Source organism: Pezoporus wallicus, unplaced genomic scaffold, assembly GCF_028554395.1.
Source record: "Pezoporus wallicus isolate ANWC-B61680 ecotype Strahan unplaced genomic scaffold, APGP_CSIRO_Pwel_v1 contig_593, whole genome shotgun sequence".
NCBI classification, from domain to species: domain Eukaryota; kingdom Metazoa; phylum Chordata; class Aves; order Psittaciformes; family Psittacidae; genus Pezoporus; species Pezoporus wallicus.
Window position 1 is genome coordinate 662342 of NW_026642342.1, and position 23240 is coordinate 685581.

The 23240-nt window shown below is 42.9% G+C and overlaps 1 protein-coding gene across 8 annotated transcripts in view; it reads right to left on the reverse strand.

Moving 5' to 3' along the window:
- Nucleotides 1-869: 869 nt before the first annotated feature.
- Nucleotides 870-23240, reverse strand: part of PPP2R3A (protein phosphatase 2 regulatory subunit B''alpha) — a 56121-nt gene continuing 33750 nt past the window's right edge. For 3 of the 8 annotated variants that reach the window (XM_057428969.1, XM_057428970.1, XM_057428977.1), the window contains 8 exons: nucleotides 18859-18945; nucleotides 15977-16133; nucleotides 14088-14136; nucleotides 13001-13090; nucleotides 11842-12017; nucleotides 11194-11312; nucleotides 8146-8252; nucleotides 3386-3776 (listed from right to left, as the gene is read on the reverse strand). In XM_057428969.1, the coding sequence (XP_057284952.1) occupies nucleotides 3677-3776; nucleotides 8146-8252; nucleotides 11194-11312; nucleotides 11842-12017; nucleotides 13001-13090; nucleotides 14088-14136; nucleotides 15977-16133; nucleotides 18859-18945 (885 nt within the window). In that variant the 3' untranslated portion in view covers nucleotides 3386-3676. Of the gene's footprint in view, nucleotides 2087-3385; nucleotides 3777-4646; nucleotides 4782-5953; nucleotides 6433-8145; nucleotides 8253-11193; nucleotides 11313-11841; nucleotides 12018-13000; nucleotides 13091-14087; nucleotides 14137-15976; nucleotides 16134-18858; nucleotides 18946-21474; nucleotides 22177-23240 lie in introns of those variants that run through there. The other 5 variants (XM_057428974.1, XM_057428971.1, XM_057428972.1 and 2 more) reach the window with 5 other exon arrangements.

Here is a 23240-nt window from a genome sequence, read left to right on the forward strand (position 1 = left end):
CAAGGTTTCTGTGTGGTGATCCTTGGGTTGCTTCATTCTGGAGTGCTTGCTGACCTCTGAAGCTTCTTCTGGACTGTCCCAGAAAGAAAAGGACAGGAGCTCCCAAATTTACCTTGCTGATTTGGAAACCTTCCACCCAGAGAAGCTGTGGACAGGGCTAACTTACCCATCTCCTTTAATTCAGCTGTGGCTGCTGAATGGTGGTTATTTTCAAAGTTATTTGTGAGAGAGAATGGATTTCTGCTCTTGGAGTAAATAATACAAATTGCTGCCAGTTTTTCACTGATACCACACTAGCAGTGGTGGCTATAGCTTGTCTTTATAGTCACATTTAAGGTAAAACATTTGCTTAAAATCGGTTGTGTTTTGTTTTTTTTTTTTTTACTTTGATTAGCTTTTTGTGTTGATGTAGTACAAAGCATGACCAGGGTTTGGAATCACTTCACTTTGTCATAGCAGCAGTGAGCCTCTGTTTGTAGAAGAGAGGGTCCTGGGTTTGGGGACCAAAGAGCTCAGCAGAGCAGCTACAGGCTTGTCTGAATTGACTGAAGTCAAACCTTGAAAAGGTAACTGGCAATTTTTACCAGCTTCTTCCAAAAAAAAGGCACAAGTTCAGGCAGACTGGTGTGGTGTGAGATGGAGAGCTGAACTGATTTGATGGGTTGAGGTAAAACCCCTCTGCAAAAGGCATACAAGGAGAAAGACGAAGTATCCTGAAGCAGTGGGTGAACAGAGTGAACAGGAACAGCAGCAGTGCGCTTGAGGCACAACCCAGCAGGAACAGAAATGCCAAACTAAGAGAGCGATGCACCAAAGGATGTTGGGGTACCAGCTGTTCAGGCCACCATGGGCTGTGTCTGCATCCCAGCACACATCTGCTGCTTGAGAACAGGGTGTCACTTGCTCAACAGGTGAGTCCTCAAGTCCTTCATCCCACTTCCTCCTAGTGTGAAAATGGAATTGTGCATTCCCAGGAATACAGGTCCTTCCTGGAAAAGGATGTATCTCTGAACTCCCATAGGGAGGAGGAAGAAATGTAATACACAGAAGGGTTGTAGGATCACCATCTCTGGAGAATCTTCAGAAATTGGCTGGATGAGGTCCTGAGAAACTTGCTCTAACATTGAAGCTGTCCTGTCTTTGAGTGAGGAGGTGGACTAGAGACACATGGAGGTCCCTTCCAACCTGACTTAATCTATTAATCTGTACAACAGCATTTGGAGAGCTTCTTTTCTTTGAGGCACAAGGGCTATCCCAGGTTAAAAACTTAAAGAGACAATCACCAAGTTACTCTGGATTGAGGCTGTACATAATTTGCAAACTGGACATTCCAGTACTGCTGCTTATGGAGTTAAAAGCTAACAATGCTGACGTAACATGGAGGTTCAATTTCAGCCTAGAATGGGGTCAGGTTCTTCTTGTTCCTTTGAGGAATTTTGTCTTTGGAGAGGTGTAAAATTTTACCAAGCTAAAAGGCCATTCTGGACCTTGACAGTGAAGAAAAGCAAAGAACTACTTTGCCTGGGTTCCTTAAGGTACAACATGGATGGAGCTTGTTAGAATTAGCAGTTGTATGACTTCCATCCCATGTTCATTTCTGCACCCATGACTTAGTTTCTTCTGCGTTTGGGCCTTTGTAGAATCAGCCCCAGTAAAGCTTTTCCCCTCAAGCTTATAGTCATGATGGAGATGCGATTCCAGAACCCTGGTGTTGAACAGAGCTGCTCGTGTGCTTGCTACATTCAAAGAGACTTATCCTAGTAGAGATTTATCCTAGTTTGGCTAGAGTGCTCCCTCCTGCTTACATCTTTTATTATGGAATGGAAGTTACCTTGCAGTGTCTTTCCTAATAACCTGGGCATCCAGAATTTTCCCAAGTATCAAATCCAGGATCCTGGGTGTGTGTTTATGCTTCTGGATTTAACAGCAGCTTCGTTCAGGAAAAAGAAAATAGATCTCCAAGCTCAGTACAATTGAAATCTTCCTCTTTTCTGGAATTCGATCCTGAGGAGAGTCACTAACCTCCACCAGGCAGCAGTGTATCCCACCTGGGCACTGGCAGGCAGGCATTGTGCTTCAAAGGCTCCTGGAAAAGTCAAAGCTGCATTGTAGTGATCAGCCAATTACTTATTTGGTTATTAACACTCAGGGGTATCATCTAGGGATTAGTGTTCCATTGTGCTAGTGTGTTTATACTAAACACACCCAGCTAATAGTGTGTATACACAAGTTCTCTATTAACTGGATGGCTTCTGGCTTTAGTAAGGAGGTGCCTGCTTGAAGAACTCATCATGGCATTGGCAGTTGTCTCCTGCGTATTCTGGAGGCAATGTCCTGAGGAAGCATGGTCTGATAGTCTTACAGTGAGGTAAGAGGAAATACAGTGTATACACATCAACCAAGCAGTACATATTTGAGCACAATTATGACAGTTAAAATAAAATATGACAGCTGAAACCTATCCCAAGCTGGAGAAGGTAAGTACCAGATATTGCTTGTGTGTATATGATGGCTAAAATTGAGAACTGGTAAGAATCTGTTATAATCACCTCTGTGCTGAATCACAGACAGCTGCTAGTCAGCAAGGAGAAACATCTCCAGCAGCAGAGCATGTGCTATTATTACAAGAGCCACCAGTTGTGATTCTATGAAGAAAGTAAGGTTAATTTTGCACTTAAAGCAATAGTTTATTAGTTAGTTTTCTCTCTGAGATGGGTGGAAAATATTACAGACCAATTCTTTTACTAGTTAAAGGATCCCTCTGGTGACAGAAATATAGCACATGAGGGTTAGATTTTTTTCTTCACTATCTATCTCAGCTTAGGCTCTTAGAGAAGGCTACAGGTTAGCAATACAGGAGAGCAGGAGAACACAGGGAATGGATGGAACTGGTGCACACAAGACATGGCAGTTTCTGCATACCAGCTGAGCAGCATGTCTTGTTTTGTAAATATGCTACAAGGTACTTCTCCAGAGACAAAGCACTAGCCTGAGGAAGATCCTCTTAGACAGAGGAGAATATGTAGAAATGTTATCTGTATCTCAGATTCTTAGACAAACATTACATCATGTAGTGCTTTAACTGTCCACACATTCATACAAGTAAAATAATGTCCAATATCAACTCTAAGAGCTTGTGGTTTAAAGCACACCAGGGGACTTCCCTCTCCCCACGTGGAGGCATGTTGCCTTGGCTTCCAGGACACTGAGAAAGAAAGGGAACTTCATTGTGACTTGGTTTTAAAAGGTTTCTAGACATACATTTAAACTAAGTGAATTTGGCAGCTCTTCTGTCACTCCTGGTATAAAGTCAAGGGGACAGAATGGCAGAGGGCTGAAGTGGGAAACAACCACTGTAGATCTCGCATGCAGTTATTACAGTTAATCATTTGATGCTGGCATTTATTGCACATTTGGGGACACAACAGGATTTATATATAAATGAAAAAAGGTGCAATCACCATTTTTAATGAGCGTGCATGATAACACATTGTAAAAAGCCTTTTTATAGAAATTACCTTAATGCAATTACACGGGAAAAGAAAAGGGGTTCTCAAGTTACAGTGTACAAAATAAAGCACATTGTTCCAATGACAGACTTCAGAAAAATCCCTAAGTGTCTCGGGACAGAACACTATCCAGTTTGAAAGATACTGATTAAATGTCTTCCATTTCTCTATGCTGAGAGATCTGAGATAACAGCTAGTTTGTCTGACTTGTCTCCAGTTTCAGGGGGAGATAAAACTTCATCTGTGTCATAGTCTTCTTCAAATGATCTGCAAAGATAAAAGGTATGTCTTTAAAAGCTGCGTTTTGCTGCAAGTGTTTTCAGGTAAGTTATTTCAGTGGCTACTAAACCAGCTGGCTAAAACACAGTTGCATGCAAAATATATATATCCTCGTCCAGGTTAACAAGACACTGAAAACAGCGTGGTATTAATCAGTATTCTGACAGCTGACATGAGTTTGTGCTCCCATCCATCCTCATTCCTAAATTCTGGAACAACTTTTCACCGGTGTTCAGCATTCTAAAACTCAAATCCACTTTCAGTAACAACTGTCAGTAGCTCACAAGTAGCATTAGTAGTTCAGGGTAGAAATAAAGTCATCCAGCCACGCATCAGGGCCCTAGAGGAGAGTTGGCTTTCTTAGACTTGCTCAGAAACACCTGGTTTCCAAAACATCTTCTGGCTTAGGGTATGTTTTGACATCCACAAATGAACAATTGTGGCCATTCTGTTATATTCCTTTCTCACTCCAAGTTTAATATCCAGGCCTTAGCAGTTATGGTCTGAGGAGGTTCGGCTGTGAATCCTCAGCTCCAGCCAGTTACTCTTTTCGGACTGGCTGGGTTCTGTGCTCTGCAGCAGAGGATATTGCTTTAGGTCTCTCATCCCATTCCTATTCCTGAGAAATACCATTTTTAGTGCGCTCAGTCTCAGCACACTACAGGTTAGTTTCTCAGGGCTCCCAAGAAACTAAAATTCTTCCTTTTGTTCTGAAAGCAATGCTGCTTATGAAGGAAATGTTGCAGCAGATGTTTCAATGGCAAGCACAGGAATAACTCTAGTTTCTTCATGGTAATCTGTGCTGCACAAAGGTTAACTCCTCCAATACCCCTTGGATCCAAGATGGTCTTGGATGCCAAGAAAGAGCTCTGTACTGCTTCTTGTGCTGCTCTTCCCTTCAGTAACTCAGATGCAGGCAGAGCAAATCCTCAGGTGCCTGTCAGTGTGTATGTCCTGCTGTGGAGAGGATTCTGTGCTATAGTATGGTGATCCCTATGTGAAAAAGAGACAAACAGCAGAGATCTTCCTGGACAACAGTGTTATCTCTTCTATAAGGGAAAGCACCTGCTTATTAATTCTGCCACCTTCTGGATTCTTGCATAAGTGGGAGAAAGAACAGTCTGGATCCTACACCAGTAACTGTTCTGATCATGCATGTAAAGATTGTCAGTACACAATGTACACACTTCTTGCTTCCGTGGTACCTGCTGGGAGCTGGGATGGCTCTGCCTCCTGCACCCCTACCTGGGAAGGGACCGTGCATGTCTCTCTGTGCCTTGGTTTCTCTGTTTCCCTGGTTAAAGATGATGCAGCTGAGGAAACCTCTATTTCCATTTGAACACTGTTCTTAGGGATGTTCCTGCTGTGTCCCCTTTTCCTTCAATCTCACCAACTTCTGTCAGCTTTCTTCCTTCTGTATGTGAAATATGACTTCTGTCCTGTATTGTTTATCTTGCACATACACCAGCCCTTGGAGCTCCATTCTATTATTTCTTTCCAGTGCCTTTTGCTTCTAGACTAAACCTTCTCATGTCTGCTTTAAAAGGGGCTTCCCATTGTCCTTTCCCAAGTTAGTTGCCTTTCCACTTCACTCTTTTCTCCTTAAGTCTCAGCAATGTCTGCCTTTCCCATCTTTGAAAAAAATCCCACCTTTATGGCCAAGAAGCATCCAAGGGACAGCTTTTCCACAAGATTATCACTAAAGATAAGTCACCTTCTCTCCTTCCAGGCCAGTTTAAAAATTTCACAGTCTATAAATACAAATATGGACTTGTGCAGATTAAACACCCATTCCTCAAGACTCAGCCATGGCAACTCTAGTTTGTTCAGAGAAGGCAAAATACTCCAGGAACTTCTTTGTCCATCTTTCCAGCAAGCACACATTTTGCCACTGGGTGGTTCAGTGATGTGCTTCTCACCCCTTTCCCTTATACTGCCAGGTTCATGAAAGCAACTGAGCCATCAGCCATCAGGGAGGCAAGAAAAATAGCCTGAGCTGCCTAAACCTTATTTACGTTTATCTGCTTCTGTGTCTTTGTCCTGCCTTGGAGCAGAGTTGCCCTGTTGTGTGCCCCCTCCTTGTTGCTCAGGTGAAGGGGATTCTCTTGTACCAGCAGCTGATATAAGAGGGCCTCTGCCTCCTTATTTCTCTTCCTATGGAGAAATACCTCTTTACATGAAATCAGTTGTGGTTTCCATGTATATCAGCTGGTTGAAACTGGTTTCTGGAACAGTGAACGAAACAGTGCCCACTTCTGCTAGGCAGGCCGTAGCCTGGACTGCAAAAAAGGACTTCTGCAAAACAAATGCTTATATCTGCACAAAAAGCTTGTGTTGGTCAGCTTCAGCTATTGGTTCTGCCTTCAAACAATGTGTGTGTACATTCACCAGGGAACAGATTCTCTTCCCTGAATCTCATGCATAGATGTATAAAGCAGAGCATGGCTGAGAAGTGTTCAGATGAGCTTAAGCTTCCAGTGGAACATGATGCTTCATTATTGTCTTGAGCAAGACCACTCCTTTCTCATCTTATTTTTGGTGACTACAGCTCTCAACAGGGTCACAGCAGCGTTGAAGTCACTGAGTATCCACTATGTCTTGATGAGATTCCTCTTCCAGGACCAGTGCTCACACATGGGCAAGCCTGCAGACAGCCAGAAAGACACTGACTGGGTTTAGAACTTCCCATCCACAGAAACTACGAACAAGGCTATGTCACAAATGTGGTACACACCAATTCGTCTGTGATTGCTCAATGATGGCTATTTTCAAATGTTAATACAAATAATAAGACAAATATCAGTTTCCTTATTTTGTCAGCTAATCTTCTGGTATGATAGAGCTCATAAATTGTCTTGGTTTTGTCCCCACTCCCTGCCTCTGTCATCCTCAAAAGACAGCAGAAATAATGTATGTGCAAAAACTCAATGCCTGTTTCTGGCAAATTTGTCTGGGCACCCAGCTCTTTGTTTTTCCTTTTCCATTCCTTTTTTCCTGTGTGGTCTGTTGCTATGCTGCACAAATGAGATCTAATCCTGCTGCCATGACTACAGAGCTTTCCAGGGGCTCTTAAAAGCAAGCAGCAAGGTTGCTGACATGCTCTTTACAGGAAGACACAGAGCTGTTTCTGACAGACTTCAAATATCTGACATCACGTGTCACTTTTCCTCTGGTTTTGGTGAGTTTGGGGATTCATGATCCTGCAAAGCTTTTATGGCAGATTCCTATTTCTTTCCTGTGCTGAGGACACAGGTGTTGCAAAGCAGCTGCACAGAATACAGCAATTTTATCTTCCATCCATGTTACCTCATCTTCCATTGTGAAGGCCACAAAAAGGCAAGGCTGCTCAAACGAGATGAGGGAACAGCCCATAGCTGTTTGGATGCACATCACAGGGAGAAAGGGAAACACTGCTCTCAACAGCATTGCAAATCTCTGTGGCTAATTAGTAGGTGCTACTGTTAGCCCAAGCAGTTTTCAGTGGGGGAAATCTGACAAGTATGCAATCTTCTCAGTACTCTCACTTTAATTACTCAGCAAATACTGTTCAAGAATGGATGAAGTCCTGAATCATGCAAGATTAACATGGGGTAAGCATTCTTTGGATGTTTGTTATATTAACCTTGAGACTTTAGAGAAATATTCTCCAGAATATATTAACACAAGTGCAACTCAAAAAGACTATTGTACTGAGTCTCCATCAAAAGCCTCTGCAGGAAGCCCTGGTACACAGAAAGGTTATGGAGCAACTGCTCTGTCTAAATTCACTGACTCTAAAGATAGCTGGAGTATCTGTCCATAATTTTATAGAAGGCTGCAAAAAAAGTCTGTAGTTACTGCAGAAACCATCAGTATTTTAAAGAAAACATCTCAACGAACATATTATATTAATTAGAATGTTGAAACACAGCTAAGAGCACAGGCTGGCAGGCATGGAGTTTGACAAAAGTAAAATTACTTGAATAAAGAAAATCTCTGCTTGGTATAATTAATGTAACATAGCTCCAGCTTCTAATATATGGTAGCGTGACATGGTCAATGCATGGCCAAGACCAGCCAAAGTAATTTGATTGCTTTATTTGTATCGTTGCAAAAAGAAAAAGGCTTTGTCCTTTTCCCCAGCTTCTTCATTACTACAGCGTGTGCAGCTGATTCAAATGGCTGCCCACAAAGCAGCCCATTGTGACAACCTCACCAATACCGCATTTGGAGCCACTGTTTCAGGCTTCACATGCTTCAGTGTTGAGTTCAAATGGGAAGTCCACTAAACCTCTGTTAAAAATGGCATCCACAAACTACTAACCCTCAGCTGGAGCCAAGGAGTGCATCTCAAGGGCAGAGCAATGCCTGTGCTTACCCTTCTTGCAACTGTTCATTCCCAGACTCTTCAGCCACAAGAATCTCATACTCTTCGGCAGCATATCTGTCCCAGTCAGAGGGTTCAGGGCCATCATTTTCAATGTCCTAAAGAAATCAGTCAAGCACACTACATCCATACAGCTGTTTCACATGTTTAGACCTACTGCAAACAGCAATGCTAGGAACAGTAAGCAACTATACAGAAACAGCTAATCAAAAATTGCCTATAACTGAAAGATTCACAATTATCTTCAAGTTCTCTTAATTTTAACATCTGCCCATAAATGACTGTGAAAAAAAATACATTACTTAGTCAACAAAGCTGACCTGAGCTGCCAACAAACAGCCTACTTCATTTCACAAATGCTGAACGTGAAGAACCACACATTTTCTTTGCTCCAGCACAGCAAGCCCTGCATCTGTGCACTTTGTAACTGGTTAAAGAACTTAGTGATTTAAAATCTTTAATGAAATGTCAATTTTAACTGATGTTTTGAGGAAATTTTCACAATTTGCTAAGTGTCCTGGTTTTGGCTGGGATAGAGTTCATTTTCACAGGAGCTAGTATGAGACTATGTTTTGGATTTGTGATGAAAACAGCGTTGGTAATTAAGGGATGTTTTGATTACTGCTAATCAGTGCTGACACAGAACCTAGGCCTTTTCTGCTCCCCACACCACCCCAACAAGAAGCTGGGAGAGGACACAGCCAGGACAGCTGACCTCAACTGACCCAAGGGATATTCCATACAATATGGGATTGTGCTCAGCATATAAAGCTGGGGGAAGAAGGAGGAACATGTGGAGTGGTAGTGCTTGTCTTCCCAAGTTAGGAATGATGGAGCTTTGCCTTCCTGGAGATGGTTGAACACCTGCCTGGCCACTGGAGGGAGTGAATAAATTTCCTGTCTTGGTATGCTTTGCTTGCGTGTATGGCTTTTGGTTTATCTATTAACCTGTCTTTATCTCAGCTCATGAGTTTTCTCATTTTAACTCTTCTGATTCTCTTCCCCCATCACACTGGGGTGGAGTGAGTGAGCAGCTGTGTGGGGCTGAGCTCCCAGCTGGGGTTAAACCAGGACACTAAGTCTGTGAGAAGGTATCAGAGCAACATCATTATAAACATCTGGCTCTCTGCCATTTACTATAGGACAGGGAAAATAAGTTATCCCCCAGGGCCCGCTTGACTGCTCTTACGATGATCCAGTTTAAGCAAGCAAGCAAGCAAGCAAGCAAACAAACAAAGAGGGTGGTTCTGGCCTGAGATATATTTAAGCCTTGAATCATGGAACCACAAAAGTTCTTACAGATTACATGGGAACAGCTGGGAGGGAACCAGAGTTAATTTTGGCACCCCCTTCACTTTACTGTACTTTGACCAGATAAGAGGCTTCTGGGAGATAGTCTCTAAGCTGTAGTCACATCTGGTTTCACTGGATGTGCAAGGAGAGCCAGAAATGAGGGACTTTACACCAACAGCTGACAAAACTCAGGTCTCTGAACATCCCACAGTGGTGAGCAACAACCTCAAAATACAACAGCCACAATTTCCTCCTGTATTTTCTCTGCTTGTGAAGAGAGGATGATGAATAACTGCAGCCAGGCACAATCTGCAACATTCAAAGCTTCCATCTAGTCCGCTACATGTGTGACCTAATCATGAAGCTGGCATCTCATCTGCCTCAGTCCCTGTGTTGTAAAGAAGATCTGTTTCTTCTGTTCTGCTTAGGCTATGGGAAAATTGCTAGTGTTAAGGATCAGGCACCAGCCCAGATGTTTAATGAACGTCACACGTAGCCTACAGCTGTGTATGGGAGATGGAAAGAGACAAATGGGATCTCAAGTTCTGAATCTCACAGCTCCTTTCCAAACTGAGTTAACCACTGTCCTGGGTTCAGCAGTAGCAGCCATTTTTCTCCTTCTTAGTAGCTGGTGCAGTGCTGTGTTTTTGACTTTCGGCCTGGGAACAGTGCTCATAACACCAATGTTTTTAGTTGTTGCTAAGTAATGTTTACCCTGACCAAGGACTTTGTGAGTTTCATGCTCTGCCAGGGAGGAGGGGAAGGCGGGAGGAAGAGAGACGTGACACCTGACACAAACTGACCAAAGAAGTATTCCATACCACAGCACGTCATGCCCAGTATATAAACCGGGGGAGTTACCCAGAAAGGCTAGATCACTGCTCAGTCAGGCTGGGTATTGGTCGGCAGGTGGTGAGCAGTTGTATTCTCTTCCCTTGTTATTTCCTTTACCATTATTATTAGTGGCAGCAGCAGTGGTTTGTGTTATACCTTAGCTACTGGACTGTTTTCATCTCAACCCGTGGAGTTACATTCTTTTGATTCTCCTCCCCATCCCTCTGGGAGCAGGGGGAGGAAGTGCGGGAGTGAGAGGCTGTGTGGCTGGGCTTAAACCACAACAACCAGATTCCTTTCCAGTGCAGCTGAACCCACCCCGCTCTGAATTGAATCAGTGCAACTCAGCAGACTCTTGTCATTCGCTCTAGAATTACACACTGCACTGCCAGTGCTGGTGTAGTAGGATCAGTGATGGTAACCAAATCACAGAACTGTATTAGCATAACTACATATATATATGTATATATATGTACACACATGTATATATGTAGTATAAAACTATATATATAGATTAGTATAACTTGTGTTACTATTATACAAGTAATACATATATATAAAAAATATATATATACTACAACATATATATATATATATATATATATATAAAATGTATTTCTGTAGTAGTATAACTTGTGTTGGATGAGAACCAGGAGGTGTCTAGTCCCAGCCTCTGCTCAAATCAGGATTTGCTATGAGGTCACATTCAGGGGGTTCAAGGCTTTGTCCAGTCACATGCTGAAAACCTCAGAACAAAAGCTGCACAACCTCTCTGGGCAACCTGTTCCAGTGTCTGACAGGCCTGCTTGGGGAAAAAGTATTCTTATATTAAGCTGGATTTTCCCTTACATCCCAGTAGCAGATATGGGAATTTTTTAGAAATCTGTATTTAGAAATAAAGATGATTTATACCTTTTGCACTGCAAAGGGATCCCTCTGTTCATTGTCCAGATATTTCTCTAAATTGAAGAAGGTGTTGTAGAATACATGAGCCATTCTGCACCTCTTCAAGTCTCGCAGGGTTACTCTTCCTACAGAAAAAAAAAACCCACATTATTGTGCTACTGAGTTTTTACTTAGTGAGAGACTGGACCTGTTCCTTGTCAGTCTCATAAAAGTTTTAATTATAACACCGATATTCTACAATATTACATTTCTTCCCAAGTCAGTAAAGGATTTTAACACTATTCAATAAATGTATATGTTTATTAGGCTTGTATCTCACATACATATGGAGGTCTTTCACATTCATGAGAAATATGAAAGAATGTGAATGGGGATGGTTCAGTTTCATAATCTAAGCTGTCAGCACTTCCCACAGCTGCAATATACAAGACTTGTAGCTCCAGTTCCAGCAAGTTAATTCACAAGGTCTCTTGTTTCAGTATTTCAAACCTCCTGATGCATAACATGAGACAATAGCCAGTGTTCAGACTTTGACCTTGTGCAGTAATTTCAGCCCTGTGATTCCAGCACTTACAGATGGATTTCACAGTAACATTACTCTCTCAGTTCATCACAGATCTAAGAGGATGGAAACTCTCATTAAACAGGACTTACCTTCCTTCTCTGGCTTAACGAGATCAAGCATCTGACACAGCAAGTCATGAAATGGCAGTGGTTCTATGCCCATCACTTCCATCCGCTCACACTGCTCCTCATAAAAGTACTCCAGTTCATACATGGAGAGCACTCCATCCCCATCCAGGTCCATGCACCGAAACCAGTACTCAATGCTAGGAAATAGAGACAAGTCTAGTGAAAGCACAGCACTGCGCTAGGAAATCTGTACAGCAGAGATTGCAGCAATGCACATTCCCCTTTTCTTATCCTCTAATCCTCTTCTGCACAAAGGATGGCATAAAATGAGGTACAAAAATACCTTCTGGGAAGAATCGAGACACAGGCCAACACTCAAGAGCATCTCCTGTTAACCTCCTAGGCAGCTTGTGAGCACAGCCATGTTCATGACGTACTTCACCTGGTAGCTGTAGCAAGCGTCCACTGTGCTGCAGCTCAAGTGGCTCATTTGTCTCTCTCTGATTCAGTGGCAAATGTTGGCTAAATACAACCAACTCTAAACCCAGGACACTGGTTGTGCCCAAGTGACCCTGGTGAGTGATGAGGCAGGCATGGTATGCGCTTATTTTCTCTACTCCTTCATACAGAAGGCAATGCTTTGAGGCAGCTGCACGTTACATCCTCCCTTCACCTCTGGGCAGTCCAACATTTATGAAGCTGTCTTCTCATTTTCACTCGTAAGAATCTCTGTCATAATCACATGCAGATCTAGTTCAGCTCTGCACAAGTCTCACAGTGGCTGTACAAACCACGTACACAGGCAGGTTCTACAAAGTGACACAGCAAAGTTTTCCGACAAACCCTTCTTACACATTTACTACATATATGAAGGGAACATGCCCATCTGCTGGAAACATATCATGGGTTTACCCTCAAAGCCAGTGTTTCATGCCATGGAGTGACCAAAGGGATTAATGACTACCAAGGCACTTTAACATTAAAAGAAAACTCTGCTTCTACACAATTTCTCTGAGAGGCAAATTATTTGATCAAACATTGACAGTAAGTTGCTTTCTTCCTAAAAATCACTGGAATCCAAGCTGCCATCTCTTGTAGAAAGCAGTAGGTCACAGAAGTTTTGTATACTCTTATCTGCTCATATCAATGCTTTTACTAAGACACAGAAATCAGTCAAGACCTTGTAGCACTCCTTTTGTCTTCCTCCGAAATCAGGAGCCACACAAAATCAGCGTAACTCATGCGGCCTTCCTTTTGAACTTCGTTGCCTCTGAAACATACATGAAGAAAAATAATAAACAAAAAAACCCCAAAACCAAACCACCAAGCTCCTAAATACTCAGGATCATAGAATCATAGAATAGTTCGGGTTGGAAAAAACCTTAAGATCATCTAGTTCCAACCCCCCTGCCATGGGCAGAGACACCTCACACTAAACCATATCACCCAAGGCCTCGTCCAACCTGGTCTTCAACACTGCCAGGTATGGAGCATTCATGACCTCCCTGGGCAACCTATTGCCATGCCTCACCATCCTAACAGGAAAGAATTTCCTCCTTACATCCAATCTAACTTCCCCTGTTTAAGTTTTAACCCACTACCCCTTGTCCTATCACTACAGTTCCTAATGAAGAGTCCCTCTCCAGCATCCCTATAGGCCCCCTTCAGATACTGGAAGGCTGCTATGAGGTCTCCATGCAGCCTTCTCTTGTCCAGGCTGAACATCCCCAACTTCCTCAGCCTGCCTTTATATGTTATCAAACACATTTTTCAAAGGCCCCAAATCATTGATAAGAGAAAATGGGGCATGGTCACCCATTTAGCCTGTACTCCATGCCCTCTGCAGCACCCATCTTTGTGTGCTTCCCCACAGGCACAGCACTTGCTGCCTTGCTGTCACTGCAGAGCTGAGGCTCATCTACCACATTCCCTCTCACAACAAGTGCTGGGCTGTTTAGTTTTCAGTGACTTTAAAGCAGGGCTCTCCAGCTATCCCTGTGACACTGCAGGGCACAAACACAGTGCTTCCATGTTCCCTCCAGCTATGCCCAGCTTATTCCACAATGAGGTCTATAGGTGGTCATCCTATGGGAATTTTGTACTTATTTTCTTAAGACACTCAGAAGTGTCACTCCATTTTCAGGCAGCTGCAGCACCATGTTGGAAACCGTTCTGATCAGTGGGATTTCTGAGGGTATCCTGCATTTCTAATCAGCCTGACAGAAATTCCCTTTGCTTCCATCCCCAGCCAGGATGCTATTCCTCACCTCACCACAGCGCCACTGAATATTCGCTCAATAATCCTGTTCGATAAAGCTGGAAACAAAGAAAACATGGAGAAAATGAAACTACAGGTCACAGGAATACCTAGTCAGTTGTTTATGCTACATCTACACAAAGCCATTTCCCACTACTGAAATAATGCTCTATCTATACTGTCTAACCACTTCATGGTCTCTTTTTATCAGCATTTTGTAAAAACCAAAGATAACTCTTGCAGTGTATCTGCTTTTGTACCCTCCCAAACACTATATCTTCCCACAGATATGGCAACTGTCTTGTCTCGATTCTTGGACATGGGCAGTGTTGTTACTCCTACTTTGCTGCAGTAGGATTTCTCACATAAGCAAATCCTGATGATAGGAGACTATTTCACTGTGTATTGCAAAAGAAGTTCAGTTATCAAGCAAAAACCCACATATTAAATCCCTACAAAACACTTCTTTGCAGAGCACAAGCTGTGGCATTTCTGCTGCAGGGAAGCACAACGGAAACCAAGCATAGTTTTAGGTGAATGGGAAGGCTTTGCCATTCAGGAAATGTGTGCTATAGATTGTTACGTCAGAGACACAACAGCCAAGCAGTAAGAAGTCCTGAGGACTATACCTTCCTAGACTGCTGACACCCTTTGTTTAGACCCCTACCTTAGCTCCTTCTACACATTCTCCATCAGTCCTCTAGTCCTGGAACACTTCTGACACACCAGCCAGGCAGACTCAACCTGTACCACCCCTCATACCTCCCTGGTATAGTGCTGACAGGCTGCTGTAGCACTGAATTGATGGCTTCTCCCCTTCACCCTGCCCACAGCACCCCTTCTGTCTTCAGCTTCCCAGTGCACAGTGCTCTCAAGCTTCCTGTGCAACAAATACTTCATCCCCACACTCCACCCTCCCAGCAGGGACCAAGTCTCCCATATCATTTACCCTAAGTCAGGTCCATCCTCACCCCAAGTCAGGTCCGTCCTCACCCCATCCAGCCCTATTATCAATGCTCCTGACTCCTGTGACTGCCACACTCACCCAGAACCTCCATGGCCTTCCCATAAATATCTGCACTCAGAACACATGAGCCACCACACCACTGACACACGCACACCGCTACAGCATTGTCATTCTCACACCCCTTTACTTCTTTCTTACTTCAGCCTTGTACAAAGCTTTGGCTTGTACAAAGCGTCCCCATCCCAGAGCTCCAACAATGCCTTACAACTTGTCACACACCCAGCTCCCTATAGCCCTACATACTAAAACAGATCACCACATACTTCACCTTTCCTGACACAGCCAGTCACGTGTCCAAACAACTCATTTTCCCAAATCTGATTCTCTGTCCTAGACCTACTTTCCCCAAAGATGCAGCTACTACAAAAAGAATCCAAGAAAGCTTTGTTTTCAGGATTAAAGGTGCTGGTCAACAGCTCAAGCTCTTGTCCAAGACATTATATCCTAAAGTCTTAACAGCTTCACTGAACTCTGGAATATTTCTCATGCATAATGAGACTGCACTTCAGCAGTCTCTGAAGTTCATATGGGTTTGTCCTTGTCCCTACTTCCAAGTTCCAGCAAAATCCTTAATAAATAATAAGCAAGCTTCAAGACATGGTATTAGCTTCCCCTTCTAGCAGTGGCTCACACCTGAACAGAAACTCCCTCTCTAGCTGCTCATGAAGAAAATAACTCGTACTGCATGTGTCTGTGTCTAAGCCCCTACAACTGGCTCTGTAAATCAGCATTTGTGTAAGAAATGGATGGCTCCATTTAGATTTTTTTTGAGGCATCAAAACAACCAAATTAAAGCTAGGCTTTACTCTTTAGTGGGAACATTCTATTTTCATCCATCCCCTTTATCCCACCATGGCTTAAAGGCAGCATACCTTGATCACTGTACCTAGCCAGATCCTTCTGGCTGATGTAAAGATCATGGTCAGTGTCCAGCTCCCAGAATTTACAGTATATAACATAGAAGTGCTCATAGGAGAAATAATCTGTGATCTGATTTATGTCATCCTCTTCTTCCAAGAGAGCAAGAGTCTGAAAGAGTACAAATAAAGTGGGAAGTTAAACCTAGACAAAGAGGCAGTTCAGCAGCTGAAGTCCTCCAACCTCTGGGGAAGTTGGGTGAACACAGCTCCAAGAGCTAATCCAAAAATACAGCCTTTCTCCCCTGTAGGAGATTTTGCTGCTTCATTCCTCAAGAGGCACTTACAGAGCATCTGGCTCAGTTATCCTGGTTAGTGTGTGTGTGTATATATATATGCACCATATTTCTGCCACTCCTGTGAACAATTTCTGCTAATTTTCACCTAAAGTGAAAAGTGAGGCAGAGAAATAACACAACTGCTGTCTCAGCTGGGATCCATTATTTGTGGAACATTTCTAAGCTGCACCAAAGACTCTTAGAGCCATTTACAGCAGCAAGTCTCGGTTCTCCACAAGAACCGAGATCCATCTTTACACATCACACATCCTTGCCTGGCTCCCAAAAGGCAAAATCAAGTCTTGCTTCAGACTCATGCCTGAACTGGGGAAGGAGGGATGGATCCCAAGCAGCTCAAACCAATCATACTAATTTTCCTGGGCTGCAGCTGGCAGGAATTAGACTGGTTTAACTGGGAAGCTTAGATAGATTTCCAGCCATGACATCTGTTAGCATGGCTTGTTAGAAAACATTTAGAGACAACTTTCTTGTTTCATTCCCACTTCACATCAAAGTCTACTCTTCCCTCTCATGAGGGTATCACGTTTACCAGTGCCAACTCCCTGCTTGCCCTTCTCCTAGTGCAGAGGATACCAGACCACCTTTTCTGTCTAATAAATTATGGCTGCAGGAATATATAAAAGCTAACAGACTCCAGTGAGCTGTAAGTCTGGCCTCCCCTCACAGCCCCTCAGAGGGAAGGAGGTGAAACACAGCCCAAGAGCTCTATCCCAGGAAGTTGGGCCTCTAAGCAGGCAGGCTTAGTGGCCCTCCTATCCATAACCACAAAAACAGATGCTGTACTATATGTAGGTACTGATAGTTAACATCAGCTTTCAGTCATCTTGACATTCAAGGAGCCCGACTGAGTCTCAGCAAAACTCTAACATCCTGCTATCCACAAGGTTCAGTGAAGTTTCAAGCACTACCATATGTACTGTTCTGGCTTGCTGGTTCTTAAGTCTAAAAACTTCTGATCAGTCACTCAGTAGTCTTCAGATTCCTCACTGGTCTCTCCATTTCTCTGCAGGTGATAACCACTTGGGGAGGTTTTTCAATAGCTCTTTTTTTCTTTTTTCTTTCATAGCTCATGCCAAAATATGCCATCTACACACAGTAAAGAACTGCCCAAGCAAAATTAAGTTCCTTTAGCTGAACTTCCCTGCAGCAGGAGATGAAAGAGTAGATATGCAAGGAGAAAAATGGGAAGAGTGCATAAAGGGACAAAATGAGTGAGTAAAGATGCAGGATAAGTTGAGAAGATTTGTTTGTAGCAGACTCTAGGGAAGAACTAGCATCAGAGAGCTTGGACTGGCATGAAACAATTCAAGAGAGCACTGATGTCTCCATTAGCTGATGTGATTAGTGGGGCAGACGATGTCTCAAAGGAGGAGTGTGAATTCATGCTTGAGGTTTTTGAGGAAGCCAGCATGCTATATCTGGAAGGGAGAATAGGATGCAATAGGGAAGCCTCACTGCTTTAGCTGAGTCCTTAACCTTTCAACCTAATGACTTTTAGGTTGGGCTGAACTTCAGCAGCCTTAGACAGTTTTAACCTGGTACTCTCTTGGCAAAGTACACAGGGAACAGATACCCAAATCCTGAAGCATCTGCCCAATATAACAACATATCACAGGGATTGTAACAAGAACCAAGCTTCATTTATTAACTTTTCTGAAGGAGTCTACTGCAGAAGTGGAGATCTGCTCCTGAGATACATACCTGACCAACTGTCAAGTGGGCTAACTGCTGGCTGGAAGTCAGGAAATTGGCTGTCCTACCCACCACCTACTGTAGGCAATCCAGCAGCTATTCCTGGCTGCTCAATGAGCCACTTAAAAATAGTGCACTGCTGTGTCTTGCTTCCCTTCCTCTCTGGCTGGGTCAGGAGCCAAGAGCCAATCTGCCAGATGTAGGTTTAGAGTGGGTGCACAGTCGCCCCTGACCTTCCATCAAGTGCACTCTTGGCTACTCCAGTCAGAAAATCCCAGAGTGGTTTGGGTTGGAAGGGACCTTAACACTCATCCAGTTCCAACCCCCTGCCATGGGAAGGGACACCTTCCACTAGAGCAGCTTGCTCCAAGCCCCATCCAACCTGGCCTTGAACACTGCCAGGGCTGGGGCAGCCACAGCTTCTCAGGGCAACCTGTGCCAGCACCTCAGCACCCTCACAGGGAAAAACTTCTTCCCAGTATCTAATCTAAATCTCCCCTCTGTCACTTTAAAGCCACTCCCCCTGTCCTGTCACTACATGCACTTATGAGAAGTCCCTCTCCAGATTTCTTCTAGGCCTCTTCAGGTACTGGAAGGCTGCAATAAGATCTCCTCAGAGCCTTCTCTTCAGGCTGAACAAGCCCAACTCTCTCAGCCTGTCTGGCCTTCTCTCACCTCAACTCAGACAGAATTCCTCCACTACCTTCAGCCATCTCCTGGCACTGAGCATTTGCATTTGGCCTACCTCACTACACCCCAGGCACAGCTCCCTCGCTATACAGTACAGAGCTACAGGAACAAAGGTCTGATGCATTCCATATCTTATCCAGGCAGAAACCAACATACTTGCAAGAAGTTGCTTTTCCTCAGCTCTGTTAGAGTGATCTTCCCAGACCAGGATCGGTTGACTGTGTAGAATACTCTCTGTATAACCTGTAACACATGAATAGTGCTCTTGAAGTCAACTCCTGAAATATACCAGTTTGGGAACATAAATGCAGAAACTTTATTTTGTTTATTCACTCATCTTAAGGGAAATTCTTTCTGAAAAATCACTTTGTGGTCTTTTTTGTAGCTACTACTATCCTTATTTCCCCATGCAGTCTGAAAGGCACATGTGTTTCTGAAACAGTATTATCCATTTTGACTTTGCAAATATTTTTACCGATCTTAGTTCACACATCTGAGCATGCAGATACATTATTTATGTCAGGAAATACGTTTAAAGTGCTCACAAATCACTTTGAAATAGTTTTTCAGGTTTCAGGCACTGTAGTTTGTGCATGGATCTCAACTGAATACTCTGCACAAGCAAAAATAAAATCAGGACTTTAGAAGAGGAAACAGGACATGTAAATGAAAGCCACAATTGATGTCTGACCTATTGTGTCTATAACAGTATCTCATCCTCTCTGTGGCTCCACTGAAAGTAAGCAACTGGGATTATCTCTCTGCATTTATCTTAGGAAGGTGTCAGCCTCATTTGTCTCCTTTACTGATCTGCCTCTGGTGAAAGTAAAAAGCATGGGGGGAAATACACAGACTTCTGAGAACCCAAGGGAAACAGTTCATAGTCAGAGACAGTATGCTCCCAAGCACCTAAAGAAAGTAAGCTGAACTCTGAATAGCCTGCTCTTTCCTAGCTTGCCAAATATCACAGCGGGGAAAAAGTAATGTGTGACCAAGCAAGCACGTACATGCAAGAATAAACTTAACAGAGGAATCAACAATTTACTCAACAAGAAAAATTAAAAATATAATTAACTTGACCATCAGCACTGAAAGATATGGAATAGAGTTCTTGCTGATGAAACCAAATACAAACAAGCCTTTGATGTCTCCAATATCAAGTTGACATACTATTATAGAATCCTGGTAAACCTTAATAATAATGCATGCTTTTCCAACATGCAAATTAACTTTACACAACAATATGGACATTATAGAGATTAAGCCAGTTAAATTAAATGGGATGGATTTGTTTCATAACTACAACTAGCTCTGAGTAGGCAATCACCGTTTAAGGGTCATACTTTTGACTCAGTCACACAAGTGCTGGTTCTTAGTCCAGAATGGATCTGGAACCAAGTATGAGATTGCTGCTAACAGCCTGCTTTGGGATACACAGATCAGTAAGCCAGTAAATGCTGATGAGCACAAATGATTTTTGAAAGCGACAAGAATGATCTGAGGACTTAAAATGCATCCTCAAGAGAGAGAACTAATAAATTCAAATTAGATGAACATGACACCTATTGGTAACTATTCTGGTCCTTGAAAGCCTACACATGGAGATGTGGGATAGCAAGAGGACTTTTGGTCTCACAAAATATATAACTAGAAGCTGAGATCAGCCTAATTCAGACAGATAAGAGTGCATTACTTTTACACTGCCACAGATTAACCACTGGGACCACTCCTAAGGAAACGCTGCAACTATCACTCCAGACTTCAAAGATGAATGTCTTTCTGGAGTTAGGTATCAATTCATTTAAAAACAAACAGAAAAACCTAACTATAGGAGTCATTGAGTAATGTCCTATAGCCTGTATAATGCAAGAGGTCAGACTAGGTAATTACAATGATCTTTTCTGGTCTTAAGTACAATGAAAAAAAACTGTATGCTTGCTTCTTTTTGAATGCCTGTGGCAGTCCCTGCCATTCTGGACTACATTATTGTACTTTGTTTGGCCTTTACTTCCAGATTGCACAAGATCCCAGAGACTGAAATGGGTCTCACCTCATATTATCACACCTGACAATGCTGCAGCTATTCCTCAAGATGCATCATTTGCACACCATTTCAAGGACTCAAAAATAACAATCTGAAGAATCAGAAAAGGGACACCTAACCAGCATTTTTTTGCTCTGCCTTCAGGAAAGACAAAATATCCCCCTTTATGACATCTAAGAAACAGTTCCCTTATCAGATCATATTCATATAGACGTTCCAGCTGCTCTGTCCTCACTTAGTGGTAAAGCATTCAGAGGTAAAACGGAATCTTCTTTCATCTTTTACCACAGCAAGTCACTCAGTGCATCCTTTATTATTCAAATAATGGTCCAGTTTCAACAGACACTACATAGTGTATATTTCAGTAGAAAAATGTCAATACCTCTCTTCTATATTTCAGTAGAAAAATGTCAATACCTCTCTTCTTCAGGTTATGAAAACTAAGCTGTCAAAAATAGCATTTGGAAAACATCCTAGAACACAGTTACACAATCTGAGATAATCTGCAGCATTCAAGCCTTACACCTTACGGAAAGCCAAAACTAGTTTCATTTTTCCCAGCATGAAAGATTATTTATTCTAAACTCAGTACAACAGCCTTTGGAAGGGAGAATCCCTTCCTATTTAACCATTATCCTCATGAAATCTACCTCCAGGACCCAAACCATTGATAGGTCAGTTATAGACATTTCCCCCATTTTCCCATTGAAGAACAAAAGCAATACCACTTCTGGAAAAAGCCGTAAGACTTTATTAAACCCTCCCCTTACACATTCGCATTGGTAATACTGCATAAGCCAAAACATTTTTCAACAACCAATATGTTTTGCCAAGCTGTTTTTAGTTGAATCAGCTCTTCAACAACAGCATGCAGTGCTAACTCAGAGCCTTGTCTGAACATTCTGCCAAAAGTCACATTTTAAAGATTTCCCAATAAATGCCACATGATATTCTGCACCGTCTTCACCAGCTTCAGGAGTCTGTCTCTGTTGAAACAAACACAAGTAGTTTAGTACACTGGCAATACAACAGCTCACAGATACTGATATAGGTAAATTACAGCTTATTGTATCCAAAAGGCGCCTCTAAAAGGTGCAGAGGTAGGCAAAAAGAAGCATGTGTACACATCTTACCCATACTAGACTGCTAGCTTATGCTCCAGGTGATTTCAATCAAGTGATGCTGTATCCAGCAATGGACACACAAGTCAGTCTCCTTACAGCCCTTCTCTGTAACACAAAAATAAACTTAAACTCTTGCACTGGCAGCAAATATAGCATTCTCTCAGTGTAAGTAGGTATAAGGCACTCTACCTTGAAGGAATCAAAAGGATCCAAGTAGTCCCAAAATCCAAGGACAAAGCTGTTTCCTTCATTACCTCCTGGTGGAAATACTGAGTTTTGTAATATTGAAGAGACAAAAGTGCCAAACTGTCTGTGAAAGGAGATGTGAGAAATAGGAACTCCTGGTATCAGAGGAGAGTCACTGCTGCAGTGGGCCAAGTACTGCCACTCCACATGGCAACAACCTGACCCAACAGACCGTCTGTCTCCCAGTGTCTTGACTCTGCTCCAACTCAGTGATATGTCCGAGGCCAAACACTGAGCTCAGAAGGTATTTGTCTGTTAGGACAGACACCCGGAACAGCACTGGCCTGCCAATGTGAGAAGTCTAAAGGGACTTCTCAGCTTTGTAAGATTTGCTGCTATATGCATTCAACTCCAACGCAAACACAAGTTTCCTGTCTCCATGGGAGCAAGCCTAGGAAGTCACCTCTGTCAGAGTATTGTGAGTGACGGTGCCTGAAGGCTCCAACTCTTCAGTGGAGAGACAAGCACAATCAAGAAGCACTAAGGAGCTTCACATCCTCATGAATGGTCTGGTTCTGAGACTGCTTTGTGACGGTCACGCAGGGCCTTGCCCAGGCACAAGGGAAGTTGTGGAAAAGGAGAGGAAGAAAAAGGTGCTGCTGTTTTTAGTAGCAGCCTGCACTTCACTTATCTTGAAGTGGAACCTCAGCTTCACACAGCTGGTCTCTCAGATCAGAACATGCACTGCATCCCAATGAGGTCCAAAAAGTGCAGCAAGGGTGATTATGTAGGGCTTACTCTACAAAGATTTTTGTTTCTTGCCTTTATTCCCTCATTTAGACGCTGAAATATACAGGAAACAGCATATGACTTGAGAAGAGGAAAGGCAGATGCACAGAAATGCTTTTGTCATCAGCAAACAGCTAGCAACAGGACACTGTATCATGACCCACTCACCAGCAAAGAGCAACTGGTTGATATTGCAGTCAGAAACCAATGCTAGTATGACCTTAAATCTCTCAGCTCTCACCTTTACTTTAAGCAACACATATAAGGGTACGCGTGCCACAGGTACCTTCCACTCACCCATTCACGTGCCTCTAATCCCTTTGCCACTGTTATACCTATTCTGTCCAGTTACTATGCTTAATGTATCTACTGCCTTGCTCCATAGGGACTAAATA